At 56.3% G+C, this 22,991-nt stretch overlaps 2 protein-coding genes and 1 long non-coding RNA gene across 8 annotated transcripts in view; 1 reads left to right on the top strand and 2 right to left on the bottom strand.

The window, feature by feature from the left end:
* The window catches only part of AMZ1 (archaelysin family metallopeptidase 1), a 29,516-nt gene extending 27,555 nt beyond the window's left edge, over positions 1-1,961 (bottom strand). The window contains exon 1 of the mRNA XM_072836815.1: positions 1,564-1,961. The gene's annotated coding sequence lies outside the window, so the exon portion shown is untranslated. The remainder of the gene's footprint in view (positions 1-1,563) is intronic.
* A 1,694-nt stretch (positions 1,962-3,655) lies between these two features.
* Positions 3,656-16,747, top strand: LOC140638816 (uncharacterized). Its single transcript, XR_012035771.1, has 4 exons — positions 3,656-4,033; positions 5,154-5,253; positions 7,181-7,284; positions 16,501-16,747. It is a non-coding gene; the product is annotated as an uncharacterized lncRNA (long non-coding RNA).
* On the bottom strand, positions 7,911-22,053 carry BRAT1 (BRCA1 associated ATM activator 1). Of its 6 annotated transcripts, none has more exons than XM_072836813.1 (14): positions 21,906-22,053; positions 21,139-21,282; positions 16,892-17,046; positions 14,376-14,523; positions 13,522-13,894; positions 13,116-13,235; positions 12,042-12,133; positions 11,209-11,327; positions 10,948-11,134; positions 10,668-10,741; positions 9,690-9,792; positions 9,485-9,583; positions 9,151-9,326; positions 7,911-8,824 (listed from the first exon to the last, which is right to left on the bottom strand). In XM_072836813.1, the coding sequence occupies exons 2-14, from the start codon at positions 21,263-21,265 to the stop codon at positions 8,126-8,128; spliced, it is 2,472 nt and encodes an 823-aa protein (XP_072692914.1). In that variant the 5' UTR covers positions 21,266-21,282; positions 21,906-22,053; the 3' UTR covers positions 7,911-8,125. The 6 variants fall into 6 exon arrangements, with proteins under 6 accessions (XP_072692914.1, XP_072692915.1, XP_072692911.1 ...); XM_072836814.1 differs by having other exon boundaries at positions 7,911-8,827; positions 21,906-22,047; XM_072836810.1 differs by lacking the exon at positions 21,906-22,053 and adding an exon at positions 21,591-21,843 and having other exon boundaries at positions 7,911-8,827.
* Positions 22,054-22,991: the final 938 nt, after the last annotated feature.

Genomic DNA, 22,991 nt, shown 5'->3' with positions numbered 1-22,991 from the left:
AGTGGGGCCCCTGGACAGCCCCATTTCCTCAACCAGAGTAAGGAATCCTACTTATCAGCCATCTGTCACCCGGCTCGGGTGGCTGTAGGGCTGACGGGGCAGGAACGGCAGCAATGCCCAGCCCTCCAGGAGGTGTCTGACCCCAAGACAGCTGGCACACACACATCACTCAGCTCATCTCTGTGGGACACAGTGTCCAAGGTTTAGGGTTTAGCGATTTGCCAGGGGGACCGCCTGAGGTCACGCTGTCAGGATTTGGGGTACCCTTCACCCTCCTGTCAGGCGCACCTGGCCCCCTGCTTGCTCTGAAGGGGAGACCCGAGGAGACCTGAAGGCCAGTGGGGAGCAGACCCCCAGTGGGTGGGTACATGGGTGGGCAGCTCTGGGCAGGCCTGTGAGGGGGCCTGCCTCTGAGGCCAGTGAGAGTCCTCGGAACCCGTGGTCCAGAAGCTTCTCCAAGCAAGCACAAAAGGATGGCTTCCATCAGGGTAGGTGGCAGGGGAGGGGTCCCAGGGGGGCCAGGATCGGCCTGACACGACGAGGCTGCAGAGCCACAGTGAGCAGGTTGCCTGCATCTCCCACCAACCAGAGCAGGGAGGCTGCGGAACGAGGTGGCCCCACTGCAGGGCCCCCTTCCTAGGCGAGGCCATGAACCCCTACTGCATTCACACGCACAACCCGGCCCCAGAGCCTACAGCAGCCAGGAGTGGGTGCCAAGGCCCCGGGCGGGCTTCCTGAGGTGCCAGGGAAGTCCCACCTGGGGCTGGGTTCTTCTAGACAGGCCTGCTGGCTGTGCTGCACCCCCCACATCCACCCAGCCTGGAGGGGCTGGGGTCTGCAGGAGCTGGAGCCCCCGGCAGCTGTGGGGTCCGGCCTGTTCCAGCTCAGAGCTCATTATGGGTGTTCCTCGTGGGACATTCCTGGGGCCACAATCACGGCACCTGTAGGCGACCCCCGCCCCCACAGCCCTCTCCCTTCAGCGTTTCCCATCCCAGTAGATGCTCCCTCACCCCCACTGTCCCCAGGGAGCCTCTGGTCAACTTCCAGAATCTCTTCAGACCGTCCCCAGCCCCGGGCCGGGCTGCCCAGCCTCACCTGCATGACGGCTCAGGCTTCCCGTGGCCCCTTCCGAGCCACACACACCCACCCCTGGAGGAAGCCAAGCGCCCCCCCAGAAGCCTCTCAAGGTTTCCCCCTGGTAAAGCCCAGCCGTCCCCGCTGGAGCGCCTGGGGTGGCCACCTCGCCCACCACGTCCCACGCCTAGCGTCTGTCAGCCCACCCCTGGCTGCTCCAGACACTGCCCTCTTTCTACCCCTGGGGTCCCTCTCCCTAGAAGGCATCCAGCAACCCTCACCTGGGTTTCCCAGCCTGGGATGGAGTCCCCACCCCACGCAGCGCCGGGGGGCTCTGGCCCCACCCCCTGCCGCCCGCCTCCCCGTCCCCAGCCCCCTCCAGGCCCTGGGTCCCACCCGGAACCCCGTGCCCCCTCGGCTAGGATGACGCCCACCCCACATTTCCCCGACAACTACTTCCTCCCAGAAGCCCTCCTCACGCGCGCTTACCCGCTCAGTGGCTGTCCTCGGCCCGGAATGGCGTGCTACAGGCTGGGCGGCTGCGGCCACATGGGTCTTGTTCCCGTCGGCGTCCAGCGCGACGCCCAGCTCCTACCGAGCACTCAGCCCAGGTGGACGTGCTGCCTGGCATCACAGCACATGAACCCCCACCCCTGCACACGCCCTGTCTGCGCGTGGCACTCCCAGCACACCCGCACGGACACACCTGCCCCCATTGGCGCACGTGCACAGTGCACACCCGGGCCGTCCGCCCTCCCTGCACACTACCCCGAGCCCTCACACACTCAGGTCACACACACAGCCAGGCGTGCTCGCTCGCTCGCTCGCTCGCTCATGCCATCCCCGCCACCCTCGCTGCAACAGGCGCCCGAGCTGCTGTTTGCCGCCTCTGCCTGCTGGTGTGTTTGCCAAGCAGTTTCCATGGCGACACATCTTGGCTCTGACAGGAACAGACAAGTGCAGGGAAGACAGTCTCCATGGAGGGGATGAGGCTCGAGGTCTCTGCCCTCAGGCTCCCAGGCAGGCACAGGGGGTGTGCTCCCAGGAGTAGAGACGTCCCCTCAACCCTGAACTAGGCTTGCACCCTGAGAAGGAAGTTCAGGACCTCCTCTTGCTATGTACGACATGAGCTGACCTCGATCATTCAGTCATTCAACAAAGCTTCCGTGCCTGCTGCAGTGCTGCCTGAGGCATGGGCCTGGCTCACAAAGAGCTCATGGTTGTGTCCTAAGATAGGGCTGTTGTCCCCACTGGCCCACTGGAGGCCTATCCTAGGCAGGTCAGTAGCTCTGTGAACACCAAGGCCCAGCCTCCCATCTTGTTGGAGGCTGACTCCATGGGGCAAGGTCTCAGGGCTCCCCCTCTGTGGAAGAACAACCTCAAAAGCAACCCCAAGTCTCCACCCTTCCCTGAACCATCTGTGCCCTTTGCAGAAACTCCCATCAAGAGGTGGAGCGTCTATCCCACCTTGAGTCTGAGCCTGTCTGTGACTTGCTTCGGCCAATAAAAGATGACAGAAGTGACCCAGGCCAGTTCTGAGTTCAGGCCCCCAGGGAGCTGTGTGCCTCTGCCTGTTCTCTCCTAGGCTGTAGTGACAGAATGAGAACAAGCCCGGGCCGGCCTGCTGTGAGCTGAGAGAACAAAGGGGGCCTAGGCCATGCCAGCTGAGACCACCGCAAAACAACTTACTAGCTGACCCCAGATGCATGAGATCAAGCGCAGGGAAGCAGCACTGCCTGGCTGGCCCCCCAGACCCTGCAGAAACAATCAAACACTGTTGTTTTAAGTCACTGGCTTGAAATGATTTGTTACACAGCAGTAGCCAACCAATATACCCTTACCCAAGGGCCCTGGCCACCAGCCACCCAATCTCATGTAGTCAGCACATGCTGAGTGCCCTAAAAGCTCCCCACCCAGGATGCTAAGGACCAGGCCAGAGTGTGCGGGCCATACACAGACCTACTATGTGCCAGCCCTGTGCTGGAACCTAGGGATGGAGACTCATGTGTGAGGCCCACCTCAGCCTCCCAGGAGCCCACAGCTCCCAGGTGCGAGAGGGTGGTTGGCCCGCCCGAGGCTGTGGCCACAGGACCTGGGGACCAGAAGGGGAAAACTTTCATACTCTAAGTTTTCCACTCCATGGACACCTGTTTGGAAACCTTTCACTTCCTGGGCAGCTGCATGTTAGTGGGTCAGAGACGGTGTGAATTTTCAGCCTGTGTTCAGTGGGAACCGTGGCTCAGAGCTCCCACCCTGAGGGGCATCTGTCCTCCATCCCTGGACTGAGGGCCCCCCTTGGAGGGCTTGTGTCTGAGCAATTTCCTCACTTTCTTATGGGCACCTCAGGGCTCCTACAGGTGGCATTAAGTCCCGTGTCTTTCCCTGTTTGCAGTGATATGGGTGGCCCAGGTAATCTAAACTGCTCTCACTGGGAAGAGAAATCTACATAGCAACAGTGCTGGTGGTCAGCTGCTGCACCTTGATTGGACACATCAGTGTCCAACATCAATTCTGATTGGCTGGCACCCTTCTGCCCAGAGAGCATCTGTCAACACCTGCCAATACCTGTTGGGTGGCCTCGTGGGGTCGGAGGGCAGAAGTCAGGGCCAGTTCTGCCCACAGTGGGGTTGTATTACAAACCCACCCCCTCACCCTAAACTGAAAACCTAAAGGGCTATGCTGTTGGTGTGGGAATGGGTCAGAATTTAACCTGCCCCCCATCCTGCTACGAACCCCAGGGAACTGGCCAAGAGTGACCCAAAGTTGAATGACCACAGTTCCTCAGACGTTAGAGCACCCACTCTACACCCAAGGTGGAGCTCCCCGGCTCAAGCTGTGAATTTGGGTTGAGGGAGGTCCCCACTGAGCTCCTCCCTAGGAAAGCTCCCCTTCACGCGAGCCCTCCAAGTGTTTGAAAGCCAGTGATCAGAACAGTCAACGGCCAACAGGCAGAAACAAGGTACCATGTGACATGTCATGGCAGATCCCAGCTGGCTGGCCCCAGTCGCTCCCCTCTGTCTGCCCTGCCACGCTCGTCATGACCACATGACTGAAGCCCCAACCTGGGAATGTGCAGAGTAACCTGTGCCTTCTGCACCCCACCCACAAAGCCTGGCCTGTTTGACCCTTCATGTTCTCCTCTCATTTCTGCACACCTGGTGAGGTCCCAAACAGGAGCCTTAGGAGCCACAGGCAGACAATGACACCAGGACAGCAGGGCCCGGGTCCCCTTCACCCCTGGGAGGAAAGCTGCCCAGGAGAGAAAGCCTGCAGTGCACCCACCACTCTGTGAGCAGTGAGTTTCAGCCATGGCATCTTCAGGGGTGTGATAAGCAGCTAGTGTTACAACTAGTGTAGACAGGCCATAGAGCACCTTGAGCTTGCTGTGTTTAAAGAATTAAAAGGCAAGCTTGAAAGTGTCAGCACACAGCAGAGGTTATATGAAGTGATGGCAAATTTTCAAACAGTACAGAACGGGACATAAATCAAAGGACAGGATATTTAAGGGGAAAAGTGAGATCTCAGGGACCGACTGGTGTTCTAGAAGAAGTGAGAAACAATATGGATCACGGACGTCTGAAAGGACAGGGGCTGAGATTTCGCCAGGGTGGAAAAAAATCCAGATTCAAGAATCCCAGTGAATCCCAAGAATTAAAAAAACAAAACAAAACAAAAATGCAACCCTCACCTACACAATAGTAAATTGTCTAAGCAGCCGCAGAGAAGACAGGTTACCTTCAGGAACAGAAGTGAGGCCGGCAGTGACCTCTCGGGGTCCCCCTGCTGTCCCCCTGTCGGGGACAGTGGTGTGCTCCGTGGACCCCCATGCGCTGGAAGAAACAGCTGCCAGCTCAGAGTCTATACCTGCTATCAGTGTACCCCGAGAAGGACGGTTGACAGAATGACATGTTCAGACTAACCCAAATGGGCATTTTCACCACCAGGCTCTCCCGAGGTGCTTGCTATAAATGCAGGCTCCCTAGGCACCTGCTTTCCACCACCTGCTGAAGCTGGAATGGCTGAGGGCTCAGAGATCGGGCCACAGCCAGTGACTCAGTCTCCTGTGGATGATTTTCCAGGAGAATCGGGGAGGGCTTTGCAAGACACCATGCAGGAGAGGCTGCTGGGCACCTGGCCCTAAGAATCTTCCGTGCAGCCTGCTGGCAGTGGGGAGCCATGGTAGGTTGTAGGCAGGGAAGTGACAATGACCGGGCTTAGACAGATTACTCTGCAGCCAGGGAGAATGGGCCAGAGAAAGGGAAGGTCAGTGGAAGGAAACACATTAAGAAGTGGCCCCAGGAACCCACAAGAGAGGCAGAGGGTGCAGGGAAGTGTTATGATGTCCCACATGCAGCGTCCTTGCCCCACCCCAGTACGGCTGACCCGTGTGCAGTGGGTGTGCAGGTCCAGGGCTCAGGGAGAAGTCTGGGCAGGAGTGTGTGTGGGGGTGTGGGTTATGTAACCAGGGGAAGGAGGTGGGCAGGTCAATTCACAGGACCTCAGGGACACACCGTTGGAGACAAAGGAGGAAAGTGAGAAGCTAACATGTACCAACCACTTTGTGAACGACGCCCCATGTCTCCCCGTCAGCTCTCAACAGCCCGGTGAGGCCCACACAGCTCGGGGGGCGGGGGCACCTACAGGACCCAACAGCCTGTCAGAGGTGGAGCCGGGCCCTGACTGTGAGTGCATCTGGCAGGCCAGTCTCCCTTAGTGGGCAGGTGGAGGCAAGCGGGCCCACGCTGGGAATGCAGATCTGCCCAGGACAGCCCCGGCTCTTTCCACAGCGCACAAACCTTTCTGCGCAGGTCCCCCCGCTGTCCACACATTCCTCTCCCTCCAGAAGGTTCTGTGTGATGTCGGAAAAGCGCACAGGCTTTCCAGAGGTGGCAGGGCCTTCACCTCTGAGGTGAGAACAGGGCAGGGCAGGGATTAGCAGGTGCCTTTTCCGCATTGACTGGTACCAGTGTGCAGTTTCTCTCCTGAGCCTGTGGACGTGATCGCTTACGTTAATTTTCAAAGGCTGAACCAGCCTTGCACAACTGGGACGAATCCCACTTGGTGGCAGTCTAGAATTTCTCCATTGTTGGATTCCACCCACCGGAGCTATGACAATGCCTACCACCACCATTCACGGCACACTGGTCTCTGGTGCTTCCCTAGAACATCTCTGTCTGATTTGGGGGTCAGGGTGAGTGAGCACTCTGGAGGAGAGCAGAGAGCGCTCATTGCTTCCTCATGTGGTTGGTACAGCTCACCAGCACACCCGTCTGGGCCTGGTGCTGTTTGGGAAAGTTATGAGTTACGGACTCAACTTCCTTAACAGAAACAGGCTAATTTAAATCCTCTATTTCTTCCGTGTGAGTTTGGTGGACTGTCGTTCAAAGAATTGGCCATCTCATTTAGGTCAAGCTGTGAGCCCGAAACTTCTCGCAGCGTTCCGTTATTATCACCTGCACTGAGGTCCCCACCTCTGTTTCAGGGGTTAGTGATTTGTACCTCCTCTCTTTTCCATACCCAGCTTATCGATTTTACTGATCTCTTCAAAGAATCAGCTTTTGGCTAAGATGATTTTCTTTACTGAATTCCTATTTCTTTTTTTTTTTTAATATTTATTTATTTATGATAGTCACAGAGAGAGAGAGAGGCAGAGACATAGGCAGAGGGAGAAGCAGGCTCCATGCACCAGGAACCCAACGTGGGATTCGATCCTGGGTCCCCAGGATTGCGCCCTGGGCCAAAGGCAGGCACCAAACCGCTGCGCCACCCAGGGATCCCCCTATTTCAATTTCACTGATTTCGGTTCTAATTTTTTCTATTCTTCCTGCTATATATATATATATATATATACATATATATATATATTTATTTATTTTAAGATTTTATTTATTCATCAGAGACAGGAGAGAGAGAGAGAGAGAGAGAGAGAGAGAGAGAGAGAGGCAGAGACACAGGCAGAGGGAGAAGCAGGCTCCATGCAGGGCGCCTGACGTGGGACTCGATCCTGGGTCTCCAGGATCACGCCCTGGGCTCAAAGCGCTAAACTGCTGAACCACCCGGGCTGCCCTATTCTTCCTGCTGAAGATGTAATCTGCTCTTTTTCTAGTTATCGAAGGCAGAGCCTACTGATCTGTGATGTTCACCATCTCCTAATCCCTGCATTCAATGCCTAAACTTCTCTCTGAGCACGGCTTCACCCCACAAACTTCGGTAAGTTGTACTTTTACTTTAATTTAGTTAAAAATGTTTCTTTCTCTGGAGATTTCTTCGTTGACGGTGCCAGCTGCAGAGAACTCCAGGACATTTGCCTGTGGGAGCCAAAGGGGAGAATGTCCATCTCACAGATGAGAAAACAGGCTCCAAGAGGGAGTGATGTGCCCAGTATCCCACTGTTGGGAGACAGCAGAGCTGGTCCCAGTGCAGCTGTGTGGCCCCCTGGGCACCGGCCCAGGTTCTGACCATCCTCCCTCCCCCCCGCCCCCACGTTACCACCAGCACCTCTCCCTTCCTGGTGAGTTGAGACGGCAGGTTCTGAATCACTACAAGCATATGGTGATCCTGCAGGTTCAGAGGCTGGAGACCTGGCCTTGGTCCAACCTGGGGTCATTATCACCAGGGATTAGAATCCAGGGCTGGACACTCTCCAGCCCGAGCTATTATCTCTCTGATGCCTGGGCATTCCTGGGGCACAGTGGGGTGGAGACCCCCCTGACCCACAGCCATGAAGCACATGGCTGTCCGGCAGAGAAATCCTCCCCCAGATGCTGCTTTTCCAAAGCCCCACTGGGCCTGGGACCTACCCCTGGGCAGTCTTAGAACACAGGCTAACTCAGGGACACCATCAAATGCCATTTATTTTGAGTAAAAAATAAGCCACTTCTTTAATAATACATCAAGATGGACTCTTCAACCTTGCTGGGCTCACCTGGTCCCGGTCTCCCTGAATAGTCCCTCGTGCAGCCAGGTCAGCCAGAGATCTCAGGACAACAGTCCCAAGGAAGGGACGTGGCACAGGGGAGAGGGACGCTGGGGACACTGCCACTGGGCTGGCTCAGTAGCAGTCGGCCTCGTTCTCTCCCAGGACGCCCACCGTGGCCAGCATGTCCTGCAGGAGTGACTGAGGGCTCTTCTCCATGTGGTCACTGCCCTCGGCTAATGCACCCCGAAGGCCTTCCAGGTCCACAGACCTCAGCACAGCCAGCACGACCTCGGGCTCCAGGTCCCCCAGGGGCTGGCCCTGATCACCTGCCTGCCACCTCTGCAAGGCAGCCTCCACGGAGGCCACATCTGGGCCGCTCCTGGACTCCTCCAGGCTACCAGAGGAAGAAGCAGTCTTGGCCCTCAGGAAGAGGAGGAGATCACAGGACTTCTGAGCCACAGGTCGGTCACAGTCAAACAAGGCACGGAAGGCAAACTCAAAGAGCCGCACTCGGCATAGTGGCTGCAGGGCCTGGGCCAGCGAGCCAGCTGGGGCCGCCACGGGTGGGGTCACAGCATAGGGACAGTGGGAGTGGAACTGGCCCAGCGTCTGCTCCAGGAATACCAGCGCCAGCTCCAGGCCCTGGGCCCGGACCTCCCAGTCCAGATCCTGGCTGGCGACCTGGAGCACCCTGGCCATAAACTGTTCCGTGTCCCCCGCCACGTCGGCATGGTGGTCCCTCAGCCACTGGGTGAAGACCTGCATGACGGCTCTCCGCGGGAATCCCTCTGAATCTGTGGAGAGGATATGCAGAAGCTCCACGAGCAGACTCTTCTGGAAGACAGAGCAAGAGGCGGTGGGAGGGGAGAGGGGAGACAGAGCTGCCGCTGACAGGCGCGGGTTACAGCAGGGAAGATCCGCCCCCCCAAGAATCTTCTGTCACACAGGTCTGGGGCTAAACCTGCTTCTCCCCTCATCCCTCCATTTGCTCATGTATCAAAAAGGAGTGCTTGGAAGTAGAGCCAGATTCAGGTAATGTGTCCAATAGAACCATAGCCCCAGACTGCCTGAGACCGAGTGGCCAACCCACTGGACCCTGTGCATCAAGACAGCTACCAGGTGTGGGCTACCTGGCCTGGGGACCCATAGCCTCCTACCTGCTGGCCCCCTGGATGCTCAGGGCTCACAGGGGTGACATGCAGCCCCTGGCTGGAGAGCTGCCCCATGACGGTCACTGCACTGGCACGGACGTAACTCTCAGGGTCTCGTAGGAGCTGCTCGGTAAGCTTGGGCACCTCCGAAGCGAGGAGTGCATGTCTGAAGCCAGCCTGCCCTGGGAGGGTCCAAGCGGCCACACTGGCTGTGACCAAGGCCTAAGTCCAAAGCCTCCTCCCTTGCTTCCCCAAGGGCAGCCTAGGTGGTCTGCTTCCCAAAGCTGACAAGAGACAACCAGTGTGGCAAGGTCGGGTCCCCCTTATGCCCTGTACTCACCTCCCCAGTGTCTGGTCATCTGAGTCAGGAACTCGAGGCCGGAGTCCCTCACCTCCCAGCAGGGGCTGCACAGACGCTTCTGCAGCACAGGAAGCAGCTCTGGGGCAGGAGGGGCAGCTCAGAGTGGCCCAGGCCATGCCCATCCTGCCCCCAACTGCCTCTACCCAGCGACTCCCTTGGTTTACCTGGGAAGGGTCAAGATTACCTCTCAGGACCAGCAGGGCATGGGGTTCTAGATCACAGCAGCCGGGGGTCTTGGGTGAGCTCAGGAGCCACCTGAATGTGGCCTGGAAGGCTTTCTTCAGAACCTGGAGCAGGCAAAGCAAGGCTGCAGGGCCAGGAGTGGTGAGGGGCCGAGCTGGCCTGCCTGCCCCCATCTGCCCACGCTGCACTCCTGTGCCTGCCCTAGGACACAAGAGGGGACCCCGGGGTATGGTGAGAAGGAAGCACTGGCTTTCATTTCCACAAGGCAGAAGCACCAGGCAGGGGCAGAACTGACATCACGGATCCCGATAGAAGGAGGCAGCTCCCATAAGGTCGCTGACTGCCGAAGAGACTCTCCAGACCCCCTTTCCAAGGCCCAGGAATCCACCATGCCTTCTGTCCCATCCTCTAACCGTCTGCTCAATGGCAGGGGGCAAACACGCTGCACCCACCAGAGCACAGCCACCACGGGGCCACGGGGAGGCCACGTTTGCAGAAAACGCTGATGAAGAGTTTGGATCCCAAGCGCAGGGGCCCTCTGGCTCCAGTTCCCCACTGCACCAGAGCATGCCCTGTTCCCATGGCTCAGCTCCCTTGGCGCCCAATCCTCACCACTGCTAGGCCCTGGGTCAAACCCCGTGCCGCTGCCTGCCCCTCCAAACTCACTTTAAGTAGTGACTCTGGGGGCGCCTGGGTGGCTCAGTCGGCTAAGCGTCCAACTCTTGGTTTCAGCTCAGGTCATGATCTCAGGGTTGTGAGAACCGAGCCCCAGTCGGGCTCTGCGCTCAGTGCACAGTCTGCCTGAAACTCTCTCCCCACTCCTCTCCCCCACACTTTCTCTAAATGAATCTTAAAAAAAAACAAAACAAAAAACAAAAGGAGCAACTGTGGCCCACAGAGACCTGGTTCCGAGAGGCCTGCAGGGGTCCTCCCCAGACATCTCCCCATTCCCCCCGCCCCGTGTACCCCATGCCTGTACCGTGGGGCTGGAGTCTGGGCTCCTGAGATATTCCAGAAGGACAGCAAACACCTCCGTCACCAGCTCTTGGGGGCCTGAGACAGACATGGAGAAAGAACCCACCCTTCCCTTCCAGGGGCCTCCCCAGCACAAAAGCGCGTCAATCCAAGGAAAGCAGGGGCAGAATAAGTCAGACAGCCGAACCCCACCCCTACCCCAGAGAGAACATGCAGAGGACATTGATCCCCGGTGCAGCTGAGCAGCAGGTGAGCAGAGCGCCTGCGGGGGCACTGTGGCTTACCTGTCCCCTGAGACAGCGTCCCCAGGAAATCCAGGGCCGCTCGCTGCACACGCACGCAGCCCAGCAGGAGCGCGCAGAGGTGGCGCCCCACGTCAGAGGCAGGGCTTGCTGAGCCCCTGCATAACTGCAGCAGGGTCACCGCGGCCCCAAGCAGGGGCTCCTGAGGCCAGGGGCAGGGGCGCTGGGGCTGGGAGAGAGGGCATGTCAGTGCAGGCCCCGATTCCGGCTGCCACTGTGGACATGGGCCAGGACTGCACTTACTAGCGGCTGCAGCAGCTCCAGGTGGGCCAGAGTCCGGCACAGGAGACCCACACAGGCCGCCTTGGAGGAGAGGAGCACGTCCACTGTCAGAGAGTCACCTGTGGCACTGTCCAGCACACCTGCAGGCCAAGCCAGAGGCAGCTCCCAATCAGCGGGGTGCCTCCCACTTGGCCACTGCAGGCCTCGCTAAGGGCCACCGACCCCGCGGCTGCCACCACACACTGGAGACCAGGACCGGGGGTTCCCAGCAGGTGACATGCCCAGGGTGACACAGGCTGGCCAGAGCTGGAACCTGTATGAAGGGCTGAACCCTACATACAGCTGAACCTGTATGTAGGGCTCCTGAGCCATCGAGCCTAGCTCTGGCCACAGCCTGTTCCTGGGCCAGTCCCATTACTTGGGATACTCGTCCCTGTGCTCAACATGGGGGTACAAGGCACACCTGGGTCCCCTTTGCTAATCCTCGACACACCGACACACTTCATAGCTGAAGCAATGTGAGTCACAGCAGGGGAAGCCACCCCCCTACCACCACCCTGGTCACAGAAACCACCATGTGGTTCAGGTCCACATGAACACCCAGCTGCTCTGGGGCCACCCCGGACAGCACACGGGGGCGGGGGGGGGGGGGGTGATGCTGCCTCGTGAATCCCAGCAGGGACACAAGACAAGCAGCAGTAATGCTGGTGACAACAACCTACACCCATCCACCTGCACTCGGCAGAGGCAACGAGCTAGGTACCATGCTGGTCACTGCCCCAATATAAAAGGACATGTCTGGGACCCCAGGGGCCTCCCATCCTATACCTGTCTACTCTCAGGAAGCAGCATACCTGAGGGTCCGGGGTCCTGACCCGTGGCTTTAAGGACGCAGGCCAGAGGCTGGAGAAGAATGACAAAGGCCTGGGCCCTTAGCACCTGTGGACTAAGTACAGAGGACACGGTGAGTGCCGCTTCCTGACCCTGACCTCTCCACCAAATCTGGAGCAAAGAGGCCAGTGCTGGGGATCTGGACACCCCCTTGAGAAACAGCTTCCTTGCAAGCACTGTGACCAGCACTCAGGCCACCAGTACACAGACCAGCAATGTGGGACTCCATGGGAGCTGTTGGAAAGTACTGCCCCAGGCCCCAGGAAGAGCCCCTTGAAGGACAGGCCTGCTCCAATGGACAGTGTCTACTCAGAGCCAGGGACAGGAGGCCCACCTCCAGGGAGTGTTCTTGGGCTCACGGTGGGGTGAGAGGCTAAGCCAGCACATCATTCTCCCTGTAGGCCAGCTGCCCGGTCCTCCCCCTGTGGACCACTACCTCACCCTGAACATCTGGAGAGCCTGAAGCCCAGAACCAGGCTTGCACCATACCCTAGTACCTCTGGGGAGTGGGTCCTGTGGTGACCTTCACCCCTAACCTGGGCCAACATGACCACCTCTCATCTGCCCAGAACCCTGGAAAGACTTACTCATTCCTCCCATCTCTCTAGGCTCACGCACCCTTTCCTCTCCCTGCAGGAAGCTGTCCAGCCACTCCTGCCCACTGGGTCCCCCTCTACCTTCCCAGGGCCCCTAGTCCCTACCCCATTGACATGCATGCCATGCTGAGGCCGCTAAAGTGGGGAGCAGATCCTGGGTAAGAACCTAACCCTGCTCAGAATGGAACAGCTCCAAGCCTCTGTTTTACCTCTGGGGAGCCTATATAGTTTTTCATTGAAAACATTCTGCCACTATAGCACGTAGAAGCCATAGCCTCCAGCAAGACCTTGGTAATAACCAAGTTATGGCCCAGCCATATCCCCAATGGCCGCCTCCGACCCTTCTCTGGTGTCAGGAGTTCCCCAAAAGGTCCCTGACCACGAGGGCTATGCTTCAGACCCCTCTGCCTGTCCTCGCATAAAACAAACCCCAATCCTTACCAGTCCTGCAGTTTCAGGATCCCTAACGCCAGCGGCCCTGCTTGGGTAGGGCTCAGATGGTTCAGAGTCTGAGCCAGAGTCTCCCACAGGCCGCAGCTAGAAGAGCTCAGCCCAGGAGAACTGCAGAGAAGCCCAGAAAGATAGTTAGTTCTCTGTCCTGCCCACCAAAGCCCACGAAGCACCCAGTGGGACTGCCACAGCCCTGGCTTGGGGCATGCCCAGCTGAGACAGAGTCCTTCCTAGGTGGGTGGGCTTTCAGATCCCCTCTGCCATTCCCCTGCTCCAGGCGGTGCCCTGGTTGGGCCCATGAGATGTGCCTCAGGTGTAACAGCTACCCTAAGACTCCCCAAGGGAAATAGTGCCCCCAACTCCTGCCCACCCCCGGATGCACCCCAGAGGAACTGACCGGGCCACACTGAGGAGGAGGTCCACGAGCGAGTGTGCAGCTGGGACAGGGTCTTTCTCAAGTAGACTGCCTACTAGGGGACTCAGCCGTACCCACAGAACTTGTGTCCAAGGGTCATGGCAGTGCCCGAACGTGGTAGTCAGGACGTTTAGAGCCTGTGTGATCTGCGGGACGGCTGTGGAGTGCAGGGACTCTTCTATGTGACCCACGATCTTCTGGGCACACACTGGCCAATCACCAGCCTGCAGGCTGGGGTGTCCCTCGGCTAGGCCTTGCATGGACAAGCCCAGGATGTGCACCAGGAGCTGCCCAGCTGCCGAGGCCACAAACAGGCTGGAATCTCCCTGCAGGGAGAAGATGGTGTCAACGGCACCTGGGGAAGGGATAGGGGCAAGGAGAGAAGAAAACGGGCTTCAGCTGGAACAGAATCCGAGGTAGAGGGCAGAGATGCTAAAACCACCAGGCGGCTTTAACTGCCAGACTTGGGAGCCTCAGGGAAAGGGCCCGAATGCAGCAAGCCACAAGAGGCACCGCTAAGGCCCCAGCCTCCCCTCTGCTTAGAGGCAGGGGAACCAGCACGGAGGGCACCAAGGGGGGCAGCTTTAGACCCTTGGAAGGAAGCTTTTGATTCTAATTAGTTTCAAAGTCAACCCTAACTGCTTGGTCTGACCTGTAAACCAAAGGACACTGCAGGGACCTCGAGGAGCCTCAGGCCCCCCAGTCACCCCGGGTGCCCCTCACAACAGCCCCATGACATTATAGCTGCTTTCCCAGATGAGCCCAGCAAGGTGCAATGAGGTCGCATAGGTATGGCAAGGCCACGGGCTAAAGGCGGGGCAGGCAAGGGCACTCACCACAGTCAGCCAGGAAATGCAGGGCACTAGGATGCTGTGCCAGGGAGCGCAGGCCCTGGATCCAGCCACTGCGCACTGAGGGGGCAGTCCAGGCGGCTCCTCCCAGGGGCCCTGGCTCCCCAAAGAGCCTGGGCAGCAACTCCCCCTGCTGGGAAGTACAGAAGGAAGTGGTGACGTGGGCCCGTTCCCATAGGCGGGCAGATCATAGACAATTTTTCTGTTGTTCAGGGCTGGTCAAGGCACTTTTCTAGGCACTTTCTCACTTGCTGCCAACACAGAGAGCCCACAGGCAGCTGTGCTTCCGGGAAGTGGCAGGTGGCCACCAGTGCCAGCCATGGCAGCCCAGGCACGGCCAAGTCTGCCTTCCAGGGTACAGCTTTGGGAGAACTGGGTTTTAAACAAAGGTTCATCAATCCTGTTGTTGGTTTACTTTAGAAATCCTCTCCCCAAAACAGTACCATGAGTTTCACCTCCAAAAGTCCACCTCTGACCAGGACGTCGGGCTCACAGACCCCTGATAGACTCCAAAGCCTACTGAACTCCTGAGCTGGGCATGTGGGGTCCACCAAGGCACTCACCCTCCTCTGGGTATCCCCCACTCCAGATGCCCCAGCACACCTGTTGTGCCCAGCCCGCCTCACTCCCTGTACCTGTTCAAACCCTTTACAAACCAGCTGCGAGCCCACTGCCCCCACACAAAGCTAACCCCCCGCCCCCCGCCCATCTGGCAGTGGCTAACTCCCCACTCAAGTTCCACCAGCTTAGGGATGCCCACAGTACAATCATGCATTGTGCTACATTTTCTGCCATGGGTACAAGATTCTCCACCACTACTGGTTTCAACACAGTATGCTGCCTCTTACCAGGGCAGTCAGTGCTCGCTGGTGCAGCTATTCCCTCTGAGCCTATCTGCACAACAGGCACGGCAGTCAGAGCCCAGGCCATGACCAAGCCAGGCCACGGAGCATCCTGATCGGCTCTGGCCCAACCATCAAGGCACAGGGGCCTTCCAATCATCTGACTCCAGGATCAGGGACCGAGCCTGGATCAGGGACCGAGAGACCTTGGAGACAGGCTCCAAACACTCAGGGATTAAGTCTAACTCTATAGCAGTTACGGCCCCTGAGGGGGGTGCCACTGCTAGCAGCTCACAGGGAAGGCCCCCTGTGGGGTCTGTTGTCATCAAAGAGGGGCCCCCCCCGAAGTTACAGTTCCTCACCAGTAGGTGAGTAGAGGTTTCTGTCACCAAAAGAAGGTACAGCCCTTCACCAGTAGGTGGGTACAGAGCTCACCCCCTGCCTGGAACTGTCCACTGCAGAGCAGCTGGCTGGTGAGGAGCCCGTGGGGCTGTAAGACCACCCGGGAGTGTGTGCAGGGGCAGCTGAGGAGGGAACAGGAGGCCAGCCTGGCACTGCGGCCCTAGTCCCTCGTGTAGCCAGCAGCAGACTCTTTATGGTCTAGTGTGAACAATGCCACTTCCATGAGGCTCCTAGAGTAAGCCTCCCCTGTTTCCTCATCTGGGAAATAAAGGCCATTGGTCTGCTGACTGGCCAGGGCTGCCAGGATAAAACAAAAGTGATTCTGCAAACCCTGAAAAGCTCCATAAGCCGCAAGGTACCTCGGGTACGTGTGCGTTATCCTATGTACCATGAGGACAGCAAGCACAAAGTTATGCCCCAAAACACTTTGGCACAGTAAGGTGCAGAGAACATCCTGGAAAGTCAGTCCACAGCAAGGTGCGCTGAGCCATGCCTCTGGAGGATCTGCTTTGCCAGACTGAGGAGCATCCATGAACAGCATCCCAAAGCTACTGAAAGAACACATCCCTCCCCACTACTGTCCTCTCTTCAGGTGACTGTATCATAGCATGGCCTTCCTGGGGCCCTGTGCACACCAGGTCAGAGAAAGTTAATGTGCTTTCCCCAAGAGCTGGTGAGGCTGAGAGGTGCCAAGAGAAGCCAATGAAGGGCTAGACAGGCTCCTTCAGGCATTGCCTAACCAACCCAGCTGTGCCCACATAGGAGCATGCAAAGCTGTGAGGTGCAGTGCTCTGGGGAGCTCCCCAAACTCCATGTCTATCACTAAGTAGAAATTCTTATGAGTCATTCATTCATTCATCCAACAGGACCAAGTGGGAGACCGACAGTCTTGGTTAGCCCTCGTGACAGTTCCACATGACGTGTACAACTCTCCTGTCTGTCACAGGAAGAAACTAAGGCTCAGAGGGCTCGTGAACTTGGGCAAGTCCATACAGCAGGCCAAGTGTCAGAACTGAGCCAACCCCAGCTCTGTCTGATTCCAAAAATCTGACCCTTTCACCCCAACATCATTCTTGGCCGGTTTTTCAAAGAAGGTTCACATTCAGGAATAAAAACCTCATGATATAAGACAAAACACGGGTCAGCACATTTCAGAGGCCTAGGGATCATTACGGCCACCACTGCTTGGTGTACCTGCAGCAAAAGCAAGCTGTGCACTTCCCTGTGGGTCCCTCAGCTGGGAAGACCCCGGCTCACCTGAAGATACTGGAAGCAATCTTCCTGGGCTGCAAATACCCCTGCGAGGCGGAGAGAGAAGGAGAGGACTCTGGAACTCAGGTCCTGGGGTTTCAGCACGTGACACAGCAGCTCCACCAGACAGGGGTTCTCCTGTAATAACAGGAGACTGGACCCTGGGGGCAGGCCCAGCCAGGGAGAGTGTCATTGGGGCACAGTGATGCAGCTTTCTCTAAAGGACTTTTCTTTCTTTTCTTTTCTTTTCTTTTCTTTTCTTTTCTTTTTCTTTCTTTCTTTTGATTTATTAATTTATTAATTAATTTATTTATTTAGAGAAAGACAGTGCAAGCACACATGTGCACAAGTAGGGGGAGGAATAGAGGGAGAGGGAGACAGAGAATGTCAAGCAGACTCCCCTTTGGCACGGAGTCTGACTGCTCCATCCCACGACCCTGAGATCATGACCTGAACCAAAATCAAGAGTTGGACACTTAACTGACTGAGCCAGCCAGGCGCCCCGTAAAGGACCATTCTTCTGGCAACTCCCAGACCTTCTTCTCCCCCGATATTAGGTTTAGCAATCCCACTAAGAGAAAACATTTGCACCAACTGCAACAAGGGAGTCATGACTTGAACTTGATGGGAGGGCAGGAAGTAGAAAGCCATCACCTCCACATCAGGTAAGGGACCAGGACAAGTGTCTAGCAAACCAAAACAGGCATTCCTGTTGCTGCTGATTACAAAAAAAGGAAATGCAAATTAAAGCAGAAGACCACTTTTACCTCCCAAGTGGGTGCTTTTCTTTTACACTCAGAGTGCTGCCCGCAAGGAAGTACAATGGAACAGCCATCCTCACCCAGATGCGGCACCAGAGTTGTCTATACTCCACGATGCTCCTATTCAAAGGCACTCAGGTTGGTGAAGGGGAGTGTGTGGCACAGGCTGAGACAGTTTCCTGTTAAGAGGCCCTTGCTGACACAACCACCAACAAATGTGGTTCAGGGAGAATGACAGAGAACAGCATAAGGAAGAGAGAATCATGAATCCAAGAAGCCAATAAACACATGGGCGAATTTAAAAAGGCACCAATTTTAAATACTAAGTAACTTTTTGATGGGTCTTAAGATAGAATCAAAATGCCAGACAATAACAGTTAGACTGTGCTGGAGTTAAAGGGCCCTGAGATCCCTGTGTCAGTGGAATGGAGGATAGAGATTCTAGTTAACTTCTGACTTTTTTTTAACTTTTGACTTTTTAAATCCAGTTTGTGTGTGAGAGTCACCACTAAAGAACCTAAGTGGAATGCATAATTTCAAAACCAGAAAATGAAAAACTTTAAAAACAAAGCTTTATCCATCCAATGCAAGGCAGAAAGGAGGGGAAAGAAACAAAGACAAGGCATGGGAAGTTCTAAAAAATCCAAAAGAGGGCAGCCTGGGTGGCTTAGCAGTTTAGCGCTGCCTTTGACCCAGGGTGTGATCCTGAAGACCTGGGATTGAGTTCCACATCAGGCTCCCTGCATGGAGCCTGCTTCTCCCTCTGCCTGTGTCTCTGCCTCTGTCTCTCTGTGTCTCTCATGAATAAATAAATAAAATCTTAAAAAAAAAAATCCCAAAGAACATAGGTTCAAATAGAATAAACAGTAGGCTCAACAAATGAAGAAGATCATCTGTTAGGGCACTGCTCATATTAAATTGAGACTAAGCCAGCCGCATAGTGTTATAGACCAGAGGAAGCAGGACAGCACAGAATGGCTGGGAGCACAGCAGCGAGGGTGCAGCATGCAGGTTCCTGCCTTAGAAGGGCAGTTGCATCAAGAAGAACATCTGACAATGTGACTTGAAAGCAAAAAGCACCATCAGTGCTTCAAGAAGAAAGTCATCATTCAAAGGTAGAACAGTCTAAGCCTGCAGGTACCTAAGCTAGCTTCAAGATCTGTAAAGGAAAAAACCAAGCAGAGTTTCAGAGAAAAACTGTTGAATCCACAATCTCAGGGTAGGGTCTTCCCATCTCAGAAACAATCAAGCAAACCAATTAGCAAGAACACAGCGAGCTTGAACCAGGGAGATCTGAACTAAGGAGCGCGCATGAAGACCGTTCTCATTGTGCAGAATGCTGAAGGCCATGGGGCACAGGCCCGCTTCCTTTAAGGGACGGACAGTGCTGCAAAATTACACTGTGGCAATGGCTGTACCAAGCCCCCTGTGTGTGAATTTACTGAAAACCAATCAACTGTATACTTTGAGTCAATTCCATGGTATGTAAATTATATCTCAAAGAAACCCGTCTAAAAGTAATTTTTAGGGCAGCCCTGGTGGCGCAGCAGTTTGGTGCTGCCTGCAGCCTGGGGTGTGATCCTGGAGACCTGGGATCGAGTTCCATGTCGGGCTCCCTGCATGGAGCCTGCTTCTCCATCTGCCTGTGTCTCTGTGTCTCTCATGAGTAAATAAATAAAATCTTTAAAAAAATAATAATAAAAAAATAAAAGTAATTTTTAAAATCTGACTACAAACTAGGCCACCACTGAAGACTCTACAAATACCAGAAATGCAGCAGGTAGCGAAATCTATAGAATGTCTGAGAAAATAGGGTACTCTACCATGGTAAGAGCCTCGACGGATACAAAGAAATAAAAATGCAGGTATTTTAAAGTCTAATAAGTTAGAAATCAATAATAAGACTGAAGAAAACCCCACGTTGTAAATATAAAAGAAACCCTTTTAAATCGTTTGTGTGTAAAGAAAAAAATCACAATGAAGAGTATGAAATACTTGGAAACAAACTAAGCAAAAGTACAGAGCAGTAAAACCTGTGGGGTGCAGCTTCCAGGGAAGTGTGCAGCCTTACATGCATGTATTAGAAAAGACCTAGATGTTCAATTCAAAGGAGGGTAAAAAAGCATGTAGACCAAATAAACAAATAGCAGGAATTAATGACGGGTGCTATCCTAAGATCACTGGTAGTCAAGAGATCAAACGCCAGTAGGGCATTATTTACACTAGGGAACATCAGAAACACAAACACCTAGTAACAGTGGTGTGATTGTGTAAGTTATGGTCCATTCATATAGTGGACACCAGATAGTCAATAAAATCAACATGTTCTACAGAGAAAACACTCACTGTAGTGCTAACAGAGAAAAAGCAAGGGGCGCTAGGTGGCTCAGCTGGTAAAGTGTCTGCCTTTGGCTCAGGTCATGAGTCCCCCCATCAGGCTCCCGGCTCAGCGAGGGGAGCTGGTTTCTCCCTTTGCCCCCACCCCACTTGCGCATGCGCTCATGGTCTCTCAAAAAAAAAAAGGAATAAAATCTTTAAAAAAGAGAGAGAAAAAAAGCAAGACACCATATCGTATTTATGGCGTGACTTTGCTTTTATAAGAAAATGCAGCTTTGGGGCACCTGGGTGGCTCAGCTGATTAAGTGACACTTGATTTCAGCTCAGGTCCCAATGTCAGGGTTGTAGAATCCAGACACTTGTGGGGCTCCATGCTCAGCACAGAGTCTGCTTGAGATTCTCTCTCTCCCTCTGCTCCCTCTCTCAATAAATAAACAAAATCTTCTTAAAAAAAAAAAAAAAAAAAAAAGGCAGGGCAGCCTGGGTGGCTCAGTGATTTAGTGCTGCCTTCAGCCCAGGGCCTGATCCTGGAGACCCGGGATCGAGTCCCATGTCGGGCTCCCTGCATGGAGCCTGCTTCTCCCTCTGCCTGTGTCTCTGCCTCTCTCTCTCTCTCTCTGTGTGTCTCTCATGAATAAATAAATAAAATCTTAAAAAAGAAAGAAAGAAAGAAAGAAAGAAAGAAAGAAAGAAAGAAAGAAAGGAAGGAAAAAAAAGACAAATGCAGCTTTATGACACATTAAGAAAACGGGCTGGAAGGAAATTTAAAAGATGGTAGTTTAATTTTCCTTACTCTTTTGTGTTGTTCAAGGTTTATCTAAAGGATACACATTAGTTTCATAACAAAAAATGATTTCCTAAAGCAGACAAACAAATGCAACAGTAACAACAAAGTAAGCTCCTCGTTGCCCTCACAGCCATCTAGAGTGAACTGAAGGAGGAGGCCTGGACAGGGCAGGAAGCAGCTGAGAGTACCAAGGTCAAGCTCTCCTGCTCATTCCCTCAGACTTCAACTGATGCTGTCCCCAACTCGCCAGGCGGCCTCCCTAGGATGGAAGGAAGGGAACCAGAGGGTCCCTCCTTCCCCTGTACAGGAGAGTCCCACGCACCCTCTGGCCTTCCGGACAGCAGTCGACAGCAGCATCCTCCCCTTACCAGCTTTGGTTATCGTTTTAAACCAATCCAGCAGCTTCTCCAAACAGGTGTCATCTGCCACGGGCTGCCTGGGGTCTGCCAGAACTGCACAGAGGGCCGGGAGGAGCTGGGAGCACTCTGGGTCCATGGTGATGCTGGGGATCCCTGCAAAGAAAACGTCCGGGCCAGGTCCCACCCGCCCTGGCCCCAGGCAGCCACTCCCCCAGCCTGGGTCCCCCCGGGGCTGGACGCTAGACCTCGGCCTGGGTGGTCCTGGCAGGTGGTGAGGAGCAAGCGGGGCCCTGAGCTCGGGGCCTGAGGAGCTCCGGGCCTGCCAGCCTTGGACCCTGGTGGGAGGGGAGCGTGGGCCGGCGCCAGCCGCGCTCCGGGGCAGAGCTTCTCCGCCAGGGTCAGCGCGTCTGCACCGAAGGCGCTCGGTCCACCGTCGGTCCCCCCCGGGCCGGGGCGTGCACCTGCCAGTCCTGCCGCGGCGGGGACCGGGAGCCCGGTGGCCAGGCGCTCAGGCCGCGCGGTCGGGAGGCTGGGGTGCGCAAGGACTCCGTCGCAGGGGGAGCGTCCGTCGGGCTGTCCGACTGCGGGGAAGCTGGGTCCCTAGGAGGGAGCCCTCCTTGCGGGAGCCGCCGCCCCGGCCGGCCGAGGCCCACAGAAGGCACGAGGCGGAGATGTCCGTCGGGCCGGCCCCCGGCTGCCCGCGGAGCCCGGCCCCCCCGCCGGCCTGCACCGAGCCCCCTCCGCGGCCGCGACCCCTCCCCGCGCTCGCCGCTCACCTGCTCCGCGGGCCTCGGGCGCCGCAGGCCCCGCCCCGGACCGCACCACCGGCCGGGCCTGGCGGGGGCGCGCAGACGGACGGCGGCCGCCGGGAACCCCGAAAGTCGCCGGAGGCCACTCTGGGAGCCCCGGAGGCCTACACGTGAGGAACCAGCTCTAGCTGGGAGGAGCTGAGGCAGACGGGGGCCAACCGGTGGGTCCGACCCGTCACCCTCACGGTGGCGCCGAGTGGTACTGCCCGACATCCGGCGGGGCCTGCGCCCAGAAGGCGGGCCTTCCGGTGGAAGGGGCGGGTGCAAAGCCGGAAGGGGCGTGGCCTCCCACGCCGCGGACCGAGGGTCTGGGCCGGCCTGTGGGTGGGATGCACTTTCGGGTTTCCTAATTTTTGGGGCTAAGTCCCTAGGTCTTTAGGCTCAAAACTGGGTCCTCAGGGCCCATCAGGGGTGTGCCAGGGGGTCTCTAAGCCTGGGTCCTCGGGGCCCATCACTTGTGTGCCAGGGGGTCTCTAAGCCTGGGTCCTCGGGGCCCATCACTTGTGTGCCAGGGGGTCTCTAAGCCTGGGTCCTCGGGGCCCATCACTTGTGTGCCAGGGGGTCTCTAAGCCTGGGTCCTCGGGGCCCATCACTTGTGTGCCAGGGGGTCTCTAAGCCTGGGTCCTCGGGGCCCATCAGGGGTGTGCCAGGGGGTCTCTAAGCCTGGGTCCTCGGGGCCCATCACTTGTGTGCCAGAGGGTCTCTAAGCCTGGGTCCTCGGGGCCCATCACTTGTGTGCCAGGGGGTCTCTAAGCCTGAGTCCTCAGGGCCCATCAGGGGTGTGCCAGAGGGTCTCTAAGCCTGGGTCCTCAGGGCCCATCAGGGGTGTGCCAGGGGGTCTCTAAGCCAGTGGATAAAAACATCTCATCTTGGGGCACTGGGGTGGCTCAGTGGTTAAACCTCTGCCTCTTGATCTCAGCTCAGGTCGTGATCTCAGGGTCCTGAGTTCAGGCCTCATGTTGGGCTCCGCGCTGGGCAGGAAGCTTACTTAAAATAAAAAAATAAAATATTTTTAAAAAGCCTCATCTTCCTGGAGCATCAGTGTTACAGCAG

Source organism: Canis lupus, chromosome 8 (genome assembly GCF_048164855.1).
Source record: "Canis lupus baileyi chromosome 8, mCanLup2.hap1, whole genome shotgun sequence".
Lineage (NCBI taxonomy): Eukaryota > Metazoa > Chordata > Mammalia > Carnivora > Canidae > Canis > Canis lupus.
Note: the sequence above shows the minus strand (reverse complement) of the source record. Positions and strands in the feature narration are given on the sequence as shown.